The 15,336-nt window shown below is 42.6% G+C and overlaps 1 protein-coding gene across 2 annotated transcripts; it reads right to left on the bottom strand.

Annotated features, from left to right (window-relative positions):
- Positions 1-1,061: 1,061 nt before the first annotated feature.
- Positions 1,062-15,220, bottom strand: LOC126541693 (pyridoxine/pyridoxamine 5'-phosphate oxidase-like). Of its 2 annotated transcripts, XM_055076841.2 has the most exons (8): positions 14,774-15,220; positions 14,222-14,350; positions 14,009-14,159; positions 8,953-9,052; positions 8,828-8,881; positions 7,123-7,251; positions 5,388-5,464; positions 1,062-4,269 (listed from the first exon to the last, which is right to left on the bottom strand). In XM_055076841.2, exons 2-8 carry the CDS (start codon positions 14,313-14,315, stop codon positions 4,119-4,121), a joined length of 756 nt encoding a protein of 251 aa, XP_054932816.1. In that variant the 5' UTR covers positions 14,316-14,350; positions 14,774-15,220; the 3' UTR covers positions 1,062-4,118. The 2 variants fall into 2 exon arrangements, with proteins under 2 accessions (XP_054932816.1, XP_050044537.1); XM_050188580.3 differs by having other exon boundaries at positions 14,222-15,220.
- Positions 15,221-15,336: the final 116 nt, after the last annotated feature.

The following is a 15,336-nucleotide window of genomic DNA, read 5'->3' on the forward strand; positions in this document are numbered from 1 at the left end:
ACCAAGCAGATGGCCCGCTCTCGACTGTCAGCCTCACAGGCTAACCAGCACCACCTGTATGACAGCTGGCATCAAGACACATTTTAGCAGCACATGCAAGCTGCCGTAGTGCCTCGTGGCCAGCACTGGTTTCCCCTATGTCTCAGCAGCAATTAAGTTGCATTTTTGGAACAGTATATGTCCAAGAGACACCACTGAAGGGTGATTAACGAGTGTTAAAGGTAAAAAAAAAAATAACTGAAGTTGTTTTGGCGTCAGCTCGTGGAAGACTGCGTTGACAAGTATCCCGATTGTCGCATGTACTAGTGGCGACAAAAGCTTTCTGGACTCTGAGTCAGAAAAAAGCTAAATACATACACAAGTTCCCTAGGCACTCAGCCTTTTTCAAGTCCTTTTCCTAGAATGTGTGATCAAATGGCATAGTGTTGTACAGTTATACTGGCTGCAGGCACAAACTAAACCAAAACTTTTTTGTGGAACCCAAGCCCCACTGCTTCTTTTTGGAAATATGCTGCACCACCAGTTTAGACACATGACTTTGTCTCGGCATATACGTCGCACAAAAAAATTCTCGCATTAACAATTTTGAGCTTGCCAGTGAGACCCTCCCTCCCAAACGTTCCACATTTGTTTCATCCCCTCCTTTTCCCCCTTGATCCAAATTCAAGAAGTGGGCCGACAGATGGAGCAGCAGAATGTGGCATAAAAGTTACAAACAGGGACAAGGTACCTCAGAAAGGCTCGCCGATGTTTCGATAGAAGGACCTATCTTCGTCCAAAGGTGGCCTTATCATCATCGAGGATGACAAAGCCACCTTTAACGAAGATGGGTCTTCCTACCGAAATGTTGGCCAGCCTTTCTGAGGCACCTTATCCCTACCTGTAACTTTTATACCACAGTTTTCGCCCTTGATGCCACTCTGGACATGCCTCTTGTCAGGGCACTGCAAGACTGCCTCCAAGATGTAGTGCACCACACATTGCTGAACTGGTTACATACATACAGCAAACAGTCCTCATTTTTGAAAAGATAAACGTATTTCCACATAAACATTTCCTACTGTATAGCAAACAAATCCTTTTACTTCCAAGAATGCCAGCCATAAAACAGTGACGGTGCATCCATGTGCATTGCGAGAAAAAAAGAAAGAGAGACAAGTCCTTAAAGCTATATAAAATGACTACGACACTTCTACTGTATACTTCAAATGTTCACAACACAACAACCATATGTCTGAGAAATCGCACAGGGAAACAGTGGCACAGAACTGGATAAATCAGGAATAAGTCCGCACTAAGACCACCCAATCCTCACAGCACCAAATCCAATGCAAGAATGACTTACTGCCATGAGTGGTACTGACTAGGCAAGTTTAGCGATGCCATCTTGACATCATGCAACTGAAATAATATGAAGTGCATCACATGAGGGCTCGAAGGCTATGGCGTCCTCCTGCTGAGCTCAAGGTCATTGATTCGTGATATGACTGAAGTGGCCACATTGCGATGTGAGAGGACTGCAAAAAGACTTATGTACAGCCACCCAAAAATATAGTATCACCTGAGCGTCGACTGTGTGACATGTCACCGGCCTTGTAGCGGCTAAGGGTGGTAAAATTTGCGACAGTATGTGTGAGCATGCAAGGTGATTTCCAGTTCGACTGCCATCTGCTGGCCTGTTTGCTTGAACAGTAATCCTTGATGCTACAAAACCAGTGGCATGCTCTGCAGTGGCTGCTCATGTGATATTATAAAATTTTTGGAAGGCTGTCTTGTGCTTTGGAAGCATGTTAAAAATTTCCAGGTGGTCAAAATTATTCCAGAGCCTCCCACAATGGCATCTCGCTTATACTTTGAGATATTAAGACCCATCAATCAATCAGAAACATTAATTTTGCCTCAAAGATAAATAAGGTCGTGATGTTAAAAATTTCCCTCAGTTCTTACCTAATGTAATCGCCTCAAAGTCGGCACAGCTTGTAAGCAGAGGACTATGTGACAGCCTGGGACAGCGGGCCCAGCCATTTCTACGTACTCATTCAATACTTGAGTTCATGACAATTAGGCCTGGCATTACTCAATGTACTCCTCAAAGTCACATGCCACAACCTATAATTATTTCACCAGGTTCAGTCATTCTTTGCACTACAGACACAGCTTTCTTGCGTAAAAAAAAAAAGGACAGACAAGCATTTGCTGCGGTTCTCGTTACTAGCATCAGTAAAAGTTGGAAGCCCTGTTATTGGAAGCACTGTTATGTTTTACAATGTGGCCTTCATGCAGGCAGGAGGTACAAACAAGTACTAAGGTCACTGCACTTGAGTAGAGACAGATATGTCAGATGTGTCAGAGTACAGATGTGTCATTGCATCACCAGTCACTTGATCGCTGTAGTACAAATACACATAGTATGTTATAAGAGCTAGCAATCAACCCTATCATCCCATGTCCAATCTGACTGTGTGTTAGAAACATGATGCCACCACAAAAAGTCAACATGTAACCTAATAGGCTTGTGTGTAGGCCGTCTACTACACAGAAAGTATAGTAATCACAGTGGAATTGCGGTAGGCATGCATTTAAACTTACTGACAGAGAATGGCAACAGCAATACTGGTGCCTGAGAGAAAACAGGGCAGCAGAAGTCAAAATATATATTTACAAAACTTCCATGTTTGAGCTGCTCTACAAATAGCCTTTGACTGTATTTTATTAACCTAAATATGAAAGTAATTAACTTAAAAACTCGCATGTCAATGTGTTAAGAAGTGAGCAAGAAGTGCTAACAAGAATTTGATTAAAAAGCAGTAACCTGGGGCATATGGTAACATGGTCCCGAAAATATAGAGCACAAACATAGTGTGCACATGGTGCAAAGTCATTCACAAGCGTAATGTGAAACTGCACTACTTTTTTCACATTGTGAGTGGCTTTCCCACCTAAGCAATAAAAAGAAAGCTTCTGTTTGTTGTCAGAAATGTATCTCTTGTTCAAAGGCTCAAACTATACAAACCATCATTTGATACATCATAGTGTTATTACTCTAACAGCCACACTACAATCAGATAAACACTTAAAAAAAGGGGGTTGCCATCTAGCAATTATGGCTTCTTCCCAGCTACCAGCTGGAATCATAGCACTACTGTATGCACAAAACAGAGAGCTGGTGGTCATACCATGTGTGCTGCAATAGCCCTAGGATGGCACATTTCAGCATCTATATTCAGGCTATAGTTTCACAAGTACCTAATGCTATACCTAAATGAAGACCTTCATAATTAGGACTAACGCAAGGGACTACACAGAAAGAAACAATGAAAGACAGGACACTGTGCTGCCCTGTTCTCTCTTCGTGTACTGTCCTTCATGCTAATGTCATAAACAAAAATACAATACATCACCCCAGCTTGCGACTGTTCAGCTCAATACTATTAAACATCAAATTAAACCAGTTCGAATGAGCCTTGAATTACCGAACATTCTGACAATTGATGCAACACAGGCAAGAAAGAATGACACATAACAGCCTACCACTGGCAATAAACAAGGCCAATAAATTGATCTGATACCTATACTCTCGTTTTTGAGGTACTAGTATATGAAAGTTAGCCACAAACATGACCTAGTAAGAAACTGAATGTCTGGCCACATTTCCCTGCTCTGCAAAGCCACCAACTCGAACTGACCGAATTAACCGAAAGGGCTATTCGAATTAACCAGCTTCAAATTGTTTTCAAAGTACAGTGGACCAACTAAATTTTAAGAGCGATTTGAATTATGCAGAATATTGAATTATTGTGAGCGAACTGTTCTAATAATGATGCGGCTGGGCCAAACTGTAGTATGGAAGCATCCGTGCTGTATATATCACACTTTTTGAGCCATGCAGCCACCAGTATTTGGCTTTAGTTACTTATTGTGTTAACTGTAGCTGCAAATCAGCTTAGCTGACTAAAAGGGAAAGCTTACAGCTGCATTACTTTTGTCAATTTTTGCTATGGATTGCACCAGTGACCACAGCGATGAAAGAACACAGATGGAGTGAGGGAAAACAAAAGAAGGGTGAACAAACAGCCAAGTGAGACACAGGAAAATAAAAGCAGTAACATGGACAGAACTCAGGGGTACAGCCTCTCCATAACCCAGCCAGGCACAGCCAGTTGTGCTGCCCCAGATGGGCTGCCCTTTCGAAATACAATGCGGTCGTGCAGACGTGAGGAGTGTCCCTGCCAGAACTCCATGCGCGATGGGACCAGGCAGTAACCTCCCCTAGAAAAGGCCAGCACCGCAGCCGCAGTTAATTACGGCTACAGACGGAAGATTTCAGTAGTCTCTTTTTTTTCTCCAAATGTTAACATTCAGCTCCCTACGTCACAAGCAAAGTAGCACAGCTTGTTGTCCAAGCAAATATTATAAAGTGCTGACTCTACATGCTAGTGCTTAGTGCATATTGTATTGTTATCAAAATAAGTAATACCTTCCACTGGATAAAGTGCGCTAGCTGCACAGCCATATGCTCATATACATATAAGAAAAAAGCCGTACCACAGTAATGCTGGCATGTCTTACACTAAATAGTTGCATAACAGTGAGGAAAATGGTTGATTAGAGAGTGCAATTGTCGAAATTCAGGGACGTATAAGAACACACGACCTGAATGCTGATAACTAAACATGCAATGTTGCTCTCCTAAAATCAGGATTATGTGCAATCCTCGCTCATAAGTGCTGATCTAAAACACTATGTACAGTTAAAATGACAGGAGGATACTATTTTGTTAGCAACAAAGGACATGGTCCAATTTGTTTAGGGATACATTGCAATTGACAGCCACACAAGTCATGTGCAACATTGAATGTAGCAAACATGGGTGTCATATGCCTATTGAATGTCGAGGTCCAGCCTTGTTGATAAGACAGGATCAAACCTTGAAGTGTAAAAATAAGTGCAGACTATCTTTTCATCTGAATCATAATTTGTGCTTACAAGTTTAATCATATATTTAGTGAGAGGAATAAAGAAAAAGGCAGGGAGGTAAGGGAAAATAATGCAACTAGCCTAAGCAAAGTGGGGTGATCACTCTATTTTTTAACGAAATATGCTTGGCCATTTGGATTATTACCCCATGAAATATGACTTCAGAAATGTGTAAACTGAAACAGCATTCAAAATGTTGTGGATACACTAATTTGCTTAGGTTAATGAGCTGATGAAAGGTTATAAATCTTCACATTTCTACTAACGTTTAGACATTCCAATCCTAAACAGTGTTATTCAGCAAAACCAAACAATGAAAAACAGCAGTGTGTCTTCAGCTGCATTTTCAGAAAGTGCTTGTTCACTAATTATCCTGACATTTTAGCCACTTGCTATCACGTAATGCTCACCACCAAGATGGCTTTGGAACTTCCTTGCTTGAATCCTTGTACTCCTCCTCTAAGGCTTTGAACTTAGCCTCAAGAGCCTGGAAGATTAACAGGCGTGTTAATTAACAGGCATGTGATTATTAACTGGGATGTCAATAATCAGTTAAATATTGCTTCAAGTACAGTGCTGACGCCTACAGAGCTTTGGCTGTCTCGTCTGTTTTTCAATCTTCTGTCCCATTTTTATGTTGTTTGCCATACTATAACATCATACCAACACGACCAGCTAACAACCAGTTTGCTGTTCTATAAGTTTTTGCTGTCAAGTGCACCAGTGTTATCCCATACAGTTAATGTAAAGAAATTGTCAAGAACCTCACATGCAATATAGAAGTGATATTTAACAATAACGTTATCCTTACAACTATGCTGACGTAACTGAGTAACACATCACAAGGTGAGTTTGCCAAAAATTAACAAACTAGGCGGCAAGCTGAAATGTTAATGGTTAAAGATACAACTGCTCTTGTTCAAATAATTAACCCAGGGCCACTGGTACTGCAATATAATCCTTTCTAGGTCTCAAAAAGAACTTGTTCTTGGGCAAGTTGGTGCCTAGGTTTGCTATACATTACTGTGCTTTGAGAAACTTATGGAACGTGAATATCAGACAAATGGCACTTGTTTATCTGTGTTTTATCTGTTTCATGATTCTTTGGTTATACCAAGCAGAACGACACATAGGAAATCCTTTCTAGGAGGCACAGCAGGCGCGCTTCTGCGAAACAGCACAGCACAATCCACTTATTCTACAGTGCATCATTTGATATGGCACAAGCTTTAGGTTCTTGAAATTTACCTGACAAATGTCATGTAATGATAATTACAACATGTCTATGCCCTTCACATACCAGAGCTAGGTACATAGTTGCAATTTCAGCAAGTCAACGCAAATTTAAAAGAGAAACATTCCTTGCAGCATACAAGGAAACAAGTCTAATGGTTAGTTCCAGAGCCCATAGATCACAGATATTTTTAAACATTCTGAAGTCACAGCATGTGTAACAACACCTGTCACTTAGATGTATGTAGGGGTTGCTCTGGTACTTTCAGTGCTGCAAACACTTCAGAGCAGTATCTTTCAAACATTGGTCTCTAAGTCTCTAAACCACTGGGAGCCCTTTAGAATGTCCAATGGTGCTCTGCAGGGACCTATTTTAAGATGCGCACCACTGTTAAGCATCAGCTATCAAAAAACTGAGTCAGAAGACTGAAGGGATATTTGTGTTTGCTTGGAATTGTACACTTAACATTGATTCATGTAAGTGAAAACAAGAAGCAGCGATACTGTCAAAGCTAACTTGTGCATTAAATTGTCCTCAAATGAACATGATGTCAGAGCCCTTGTTCCTGGCACAAAAAGCAAATAATAAAAAGGGGCTTACAGATAAAATGTCTATGCTATAGTCTAAAATGTCGAAAATGTGAAATTCTATCGCCATACTCTATGAGTCTCAAACTAGTGTAACAGTGGGTCATGTTCATCGCTGGCATGCTTTGGGTTAAAATGCACATGCTTGAAAAATTATGTATAGATCAAGAGGGAAGTTTGACAACTAGCGACTCAGATAGCAAGTGGGAGCTCATGGCAAGTAGGTACTTGCATCAGCTCCATAGTCTATGCAATTCACACAGGAGGCCATACACAGACAGCAGAAGCCTGCAGAAAAATTAAAAACAAGTTCAGGCCACTCACAGCTCGGGATTCCAAAGGTGCACTTTGTGTGGATGCAACAGCAGCCAGCTGCGTCAAACGTGGTCTGCTGTGGAAGTAGCGCTCGGACACCTCTTCAGACACCTTCTCAACCGTGCCTTCTACGCGAACCTGGGGCAGAGGGACAATGTAACAGCACCTTAAGCCTGGCAGCCAGTGCAGAAGTTCATTTTCTGGTGCTTTGTGGCACTGGCCTTCTGAAACTGATTTAGTAGTCTTCACTTGCTTCTCCTGTTAGAAACACCTACACTTGTTTAACTATCCAGCTATTTCAATCGTCATGGGAGGCCTGCAGAAAGTAGGAAACCTCTCTAAAATATATATTATTGCAGCATTCAGCTTGTTCTTCTAACAGCCCTAGAACGTATGTCCATCCTACAGTGAAAGGCTGCTGATATTGAACTCTGTGCCAGAGCTGCCCAGCCATGTCACGACCGCAAATAACAATTGTCATGCAATCATGACAATGACAACATAACAGAAGGCACCCACATCCATAAAGAGTGAGCACTAAAAGCAGTAATTGCCAACGATGCACTAATCGTGGTTCGCGGCACAATTCACAAGACCGTCTTAAAGCAGCAACAAGGTCATGTGTGTGTGAGAAGTGCAGTAATGCATCAGCCTAAGAGACGGATCGAGTATCTCATGATACCAGCCTAGGCCTGCGACGACACTGTTTGCTGAGAGCTTATTCAAGTAAATGCAGTCACCAATCCAGCAACATTAAAGACTGCAGCAAAACAGTTCATTATAAATGTGTAGCTTATGAAAGGTGCACAGGCATGACAAACATGTCAATACTGTATTCTCATAAACAAAAAAGGGGGGAGCAGGTGCAGACTTCTGATTATGCAGAAAAGGGTTTAAACAAGCTGAATAAGGGAAACCCATGCTTTTAAAGGAACACCAAAGGAATGCTACTACGTTGGCCTAGATTAATAAGTTACACTTATAAGACACCAAAAACCTCAGTATTACTGCCATGCAATGGAGAGTTGGTAAGCAAGAAAAGGCGCAACAATGAAAGATGGTTGGCGATGGCAACTTGACCTTTCCACACTAGCTGCCTTTGATATCATGAGTCTGCCTGGCGCTAATTAATATTTTGTCAACAAGATAGAATTATGCTGCATTCTAAAGAAACCAAAGACCTGACTTTATAAGTTTTCATGACTGTATTAGCATAGAAATGACCCAAATACACAAAGATACTTCGTAATTTCTGATGTAACACTGACGTACTGGCACTGCAGTTTGTGCGCGGAATTCAAGTGAAGCTCTGAGCTTCGTTCTCTCCTCTAGTGATCAATCCTTTCCCTCCTAATAGATGGAGACAATGTCTTCAAAGAATGCTTCTGGATCCTACACAGATTTAGTGTCGCCCTTAAGTATCCTTGTAAGGTCAACAAGCAACATTATGGATCCGATCATACTGGAACATAAAGCTTCTGTAAAAATCTTAGCCATATACCATCTGACAAAAACAAAAATAGACCCAAATATCCAAAGTGGGCTACAGTTTTCCAAAGCAGGACTCTTTTTTTTTCATCAACTTTAAAAATTACATTAAATGCTGGGGTTTTACGTGCCAAAACCATGCTCCGATTATGAGGCATGCTGTAGTAGGGGACTGTGGATTAATTTTGTCCATCTGGGAGGCTAACATTAAGAAATCGAGACTTACCTGCCGGTAGTGCCTATCCCAGTAAAACAGCAAACATGCATTTGGATTTTCTTCCTGAAATACAGTTTAGAGAACTTCATGATTACGAAGGCCCACAAATGAAGGGTCTACAGCACCGGACTTACCAGCTCTCTTCCCTTGCGGCTCTCATAGTTTGTAAAGAATACGAAGCCATCTTTTCCGAAGCCTTTCAAGAGAACCATTCGGGATGAAGGGAATCCTGATCTGCGAAGAATGAGTGAAACAGTTTGAAGCAGCACTGCCACATCCAAGGGATGGAAATCACTGTAGAGACTCGTATAAAGCTGCACCCATGTAAGGGCTACAGCCCAAACTTGGCAGCCCTAAATTTTGAGGAAAAAAAAAAAACTTCCGTCAGAGAAGTAATCGCATTCAGTGCCCCAATGCGGCACACTTGCATCAGCAAATTTTCGTGCACTCCACACTTCCACATACCCCTACTAGATAGCGAGAGCTACGCATTGACCACTGATGCAATGGTACAGTCAAGGATCCGGCGTGTGCAGTAGTTGCCAGCTGTGCCGACACCATTTTGATGAAGGTTTGGCCCTGTGTAAGGGCCGCACTTTGTCAAAATTGGGAAAATAAGTATGGGCCTTACACGAGTCTATGCAGTACTTGAGTAGGAAGAAGAATGAGGCTAGTTGGTACGACATCGCAGTATCTGCTATGTACAGTGAATAAACAAAAACATGCAGAAACAAAAGAGGACACATGTACAGAACTGCATCATCTCCTGTCTCCTTTGTTCTTACAACACAAACAAGCCATCATGACACGAACTTGCTTTGTCTCTGTATCAAAGTAGCCAGTGGCATAGCCAGAAATTTATTTGGGGAGGGCCTCTGCCTGACAACTACCGCTCCTCCGCTACCTGCACCTCTCTCATATATATATATATATATATATATATATATAAAGCAAAAATGAACTCCTGGCACACCCTGGACAAGAATGCTTTAACAATGAGGATGCACATTTTTGGGTTGCAAAAACAACATTCTGCCTAACTTCTGACAAGAGTTTTTCGTTGCAAGGTGCACAGCCACTTCGCCTAAAATTATGCTATCATTCTTGTGCTATTTTTAAACATGATGATCAAAAAAAACGAATTTTGTTTACAAATTGATGCATTTATATAATGTATGTCGATGACTTAGCTGGTACATGACTTGGAAAAATGAAAAGCGCTAGAAACGGGACCAAACAAAAACTAGACAGCACACTATTGTATGTGTTCTTGTTTGCAGGCCAGACTTGTTGCAGCCCAGGTAACAGTGGAGACCAATGTTGCTTTCCAGCCATTTTAGTCAGTGGTACGGCCACGGCCCCATATGAAAGAGGGCAGGGACTATTTTGCAAGCTGCCTGTCACTCAATTACGCTTCGGCATTGTGGGCATGTTATATTATTTTAGATTTAAAAAATACACGAACAATGCTTTGCGCTAGAACTTCCGATAGTATCATATTATTACGATATGATCGGTAAATACCCGAGAGACGAGCCGCCGTGAGAACGACGACGAAGTGGGTCTGTGCCCTTGGCGCGAGTGAATGTCGGCCTGGCGCTCTGGCTCCATTCTGCAAGTTTCACTAACTTTCGGTGATCTGCTGTCTGACTTGTTTGAAGAGATGTTTGGAATAATAATAATAATAATAATAATAATATATGGGGTTTTACGTGCCAAAACCACTTTCTGATTATGAGGCACGCCGTAGTGGAGGACTCCGGAAATTTCGACCACCTGGGGTTCTTTAACGTGCACCTAAATCTAAGTACACGGGTGTTTTCGCATTTCGCCCCCATCGAAATGCGGCCGCCGTGGCCGGGATTTGATCCCGCGACCTCGTGCTCAGCAGCCCAACACCATAGCCACTGAGCAACCGCGGCGGGTGAGATGTTTGGAAGTAACTTGCACTAATGGTATTGTAGTCATCACCCAATGCACACTATTATTTGATCACACTCATGCAGAAAGTCCAAAGCAGGACTACTTTTGTTTAGAAGCCTTTGTGAAAATTACGGCACCTGTAGTTCACAGTAAAATAAGGGCCAGTAGCTCCAAGAGATTTGAAAGCCTCATGTCTCCTGACCACTTTCTATTCTGAAAATTGCTGAGACGTTTAGTTAGGACGGGCTTTCTGCAGTGACCAGCATGTGTTACAACGGGATAGGCGAGCCTCGGCGAGGCAACTGGCCACGGCTGCCTGGAGTTGAGCGATCAGGCACTGACGAGAAGAACGCTCTCCCTATGTTCATAACTATCCACCAACTTCATTCTTGGCGCCCTTTTTGTGCATTCCCCCTCCCCCCCCTCCTCGTATCTGTCACCACACTCCCCTTCTAAAGATAATTTTCTGTTAGTCACTGTAACACTCTAACAATCACTGGGTTGTTGAATGGCGCGGCGGCCGCTAACATTCCTATATTTCTGATTGGACTTTGAGGCCATTCATCTACCTACCCTTCCACCTGTTTGCTGTGGCTGTTTCATAGTTTTTCTGGCCCAACAGCCCCGTCCTTGATGTATTTTGCCATGCACAAATTAGCATTCTGTAGGTCTTTCTTTCTTGTCGTCTTGCTTTTGACCACCCTGTCTTCATTCTTAACAGCGTGTACAAGCTAGCCTAACAGCAAGCTCTTCTCAAGTTTATTAAGATAATGAAACTCAGAGACAAGGGAAGAGAAAGAAGAAATAAAAAGGGTAGGGGCGGAGGATGCTTATTATGTGTATTCTAGACAAGCAAGTCGCATTATTTTCGGAATGCTTTTCTTCTGTGCAGCATGGTTGACGATTCGGTCAAGTACCAGAAATGAGAAGCTCTTTGTCGACACAAAGGCCTCGTGGGGAACAACAATACCCCCAAGTTTTATGAACGTACTCGTCCTATCTTTATCTGTGTGCAGAATTTTTAACCGCTGATCCCCCCTCAGCAATCATGGTTAACATGATCCGGAATTAGGTAGAGGTGCACCGTGAGTGGGACCGCCACTAGCCCTCACCTTTCTCTCAGATTCAAGCTTTCCCTTTCATCCATGTCGATCTTTCGGAGCCCACCTCCTGAAACTTTCTGTTCAGTGGGAAAGAGGCGAAGGGGGTTCATAAGAATATGGGGGGGGGGCTCGATCCCCCCAACCTCCCCTCCTCCCTCCTGGCTATGTCAGTGAGAGTAGCACGCATGCAACTGAACATTTCACTTGCTCTCATTTGAAGAGGGAATTTATTTGTAGGAACGGCAGACAGCTCAGTCTGGGCCAGCATGTTCTAACCTGTTACTTTGCAATGGCGTATTGTGAAAAGAGAATAGGGAACAAATGCATTCAAGAGGCACACAAAAAGCGAAGTGCGTCTGAATGTAAAGTGGGCACAATCTTTAGGTCGAGAAAAAAATTCGGAGGATGCGGGTTCAGTTCCCACTGGCATCAAGTTGTTTTGTGTCCACTTTCATTTCTCCATAACTTATCATTTCTGCATTTAAATAAAAACAACAAATATTTTCCTGTACGCTTTCATTGGCTTCCATATCTGTTGACTTCACATAACTGTGACTAGAAAACATCAGGCCCCTTTGTTCACCCCCTTCTTCATTTTCATTGAAGAAATGAATTAACTGAAGTTCATTCCATTTTACGCAAGCAGCTAAGAATTATGGCCACATGCCACACGATGCTGCCATGCACCCACAAAGTCAACATTCCATTTCCAGGTGACAAAAAATCAGCAAAGTTCATCGATTCATCTGGTGCTGAAGTCATTTAGTGCAATAGCAGCAGGTTCTCACGACTGAGATCGTTACTCTCTGAAGGACTTCCTTGCAACACACATAATGACATCCTCACAGTACTGCCTGTTGTGGCCTACAAAATGCATAGATGCCACAACTGTCACGATTCTGTGTGGAGTGCAAAACCTCCCACAAATGACCCAGCATGAATGATACGCAGCAGCACAGTGTTAGCATGCTTGGCACATTCATATGCAATGCCAATGTATTGCAACGATTTCGGTGTTACACCCTGAATAAAACAACTGAATATTGTGTGCTCTTCTTTTAGCAGGTCTGTGTTCTTTAGACATACTTATGAGTTGACTTATATGTACAAGTGTTATGTCATTATTTACTGTCTCATTATGCAGAACAGAGATGTGCTCTCTGGCGCTACTTTGCTTTTAAGAATGTTGCTCAATTTATACCAGTTTTCTGGGCCATGGAGCATCTGTAGTGCGAGCAATGCAGTTTCAGTGGCAAGTCCTTTAAATTTTCTGAATAAAGATTAGGGTGATGGGGCAGTTTAACAATATAACCATGACTGTTGTTGATGGCTGACATAACAAAGTTGATGGACGGACACACACAGTAAACACAGTTTCCAGCTTGTTGTTTTCATGGTTTCCACATTGTACATAAGCAAGGTTTGATGTGGAAATATTTCCTTACGTATATAAAGAAAGGAGCATCGCTTGTTGTCATTTTTTTTAAGTAGTAAAACGCCTTCAAATGGCAGAATCATTTAACGGTTTCTGAAAAAGCCCACATTTTCTTGTCAGCCTCCAACACAACACCAGATATTTAAGCTGTGCCCCTTCACCACTAAAATAAACACTGGTAATATAACCAGGGGTATTAACAACATTGAACCTGATAGTTAATGTTTCTACAGGCACACAGTATTCACGTCAGTATGATCAGTAATATGAAGCTATGTGGACAGTGATGAGCTTTGGTGCTGCAGCTGCGAGATTTCTGTTGCAGTATCATGCCGCTGCTTATCCGACATAGTGTAGCAGGCTTTCTCCTCATTCTCTGTCATGATTATATGAACAGTCTTAACACCCCAACACTGCCGGTCCTGTGAGCAGTACCTTTTCTTATCTCTTCTCTATGGGATAACGGTGAGAGCAGTGAAAATGATGCATTAAATGTGCACTGAATTTATTCGAGACAATATACATCACATACTGAAAGTAAAACAACTCTATGCAAGCCCAACAAGACACTCTTCCTTTTTAAACGGTTTGTGGGAGTTATACAGCAAACGCTTTGCTATCAACAAGCTATCAACTTGCGATCACGGGACGCATGCAAGGTCCGATAGTGTGCATCACCAAAACGGTGGGACCTCAGATTTCACGCAGCGTGGCTACTCAAATACTCACTTTGTAGTCGTGGCAAGTGTGACAGCGTTTGGTTCGAACATGAAACCCGAATCTTTAACTTCATTAAACCACGACTCGAACAGCTCGATAGGATCCCGGGTCGGCAAGTCCTTTTCTAGAAGCGTCCCAGACACGTACGGCTTCCTCATATCTGAAACAATGCACATTTCACTCGGATCAAGACTTTCAACGGGAGACAGATTACTAAAATACCTGCGAGCTGCACAGACGTCATGTTCGCCGGTTGGTCTGGTCGCCTCTGAAATGTTCTCAGCAGCTGCTTCAACGGAAGTCGAGGGATTCGCATGCTATGAAGCCGCCTGCATCATTGCGTGATCCGACCTTGGGATGCGTTTTAAAAGCAATTTAATGGCTTAATCAGCTGCGCCCAAGCTACGCAACAACGATGTGAAGCAGCCCGCACGCGCGGCGAGCATGAATACAGCTGACTTTGGTTTAGTGTTTACAACGTGTTGCGAATGGTGCGGATTACCATTAAAAGAGTAAACAAAACACACAAGAAAAGATTGGAAAATGATGATGAAATATTTCAAAATATAAAGGCAATAAAAATTACAACTTAGCACTGATTTCTTTTTTTTTTTTTTTTCTAGAGAGAGCAGTTTAAGTTGATAATCTCTTATGAGGTCGTTCGGTATCATAGACAATTTAGGATGGGCAGTACGTGAATGCGGGTGCTCACTGCGCAGTTACGAGCAACGTCTTTTTTTTCTTCTACTTATCGACCATCGATTGTATATTTACCGGCCAGGCACATATAGGTCCCCGCCCAGCCAACGATGTCCAACCTGTTTCAAAACGAAAGAACGCGCATGTCCGATCATCATCAGCAGGAAACGAAATGTAGCTAAATCATGGCTAAATCCACGAAAGGTCTCGAGACAGCCAACGACAGCCATTTTCCTTGTGAGTGGCGTGCATGTGCCCTTGCATGTGCTTGCATGCGCGTCGAGCCGCGGTCACCATAGCAGTGGGCAGAATCGTGTGCACGTTGATCTTGCGCTTCCTCGGTGCATCGTAAAATAATGTTTTCCCTTGGGCAAGCTCCGTCGTACGCGCCGCGCAACGATGGGACGTTTTCAGGTCTAATGAAGGCCCTGTACAATGATCCGTTCAAATGGCAAGTTATCAAGAGCTGGTCCATGTTCTGTTTTGGCATCTACCTCGCTAAAGAATTCGCGGGTGTCGACCTCATGGCCCCGTCGCCGGCATTATAAGGACGCCCGCGTATGGATGGATGTCGCTGTAAGTTTAAGAAGTGCATTTATAGATCAGTATTGTAGTGTTAATATCATGGTTGCTTAATT

The sequence above is a fragment of the Dermacentor andersoni genome, chromosome 2 (assembly GCF_023375885.2).
Source record: "Dermacentor andersoni chromosome 2, qqDerAnde1_hic_scaffold, whole genome shotgun sequence".
NCBI classification, from domain to species: domain Eukaryota; kingdom Metazoa; phylum Arthropoda; class Arachnida; order Ixodida; family Ixodidae; genus Dermacentor; species Dermacentor andersoni.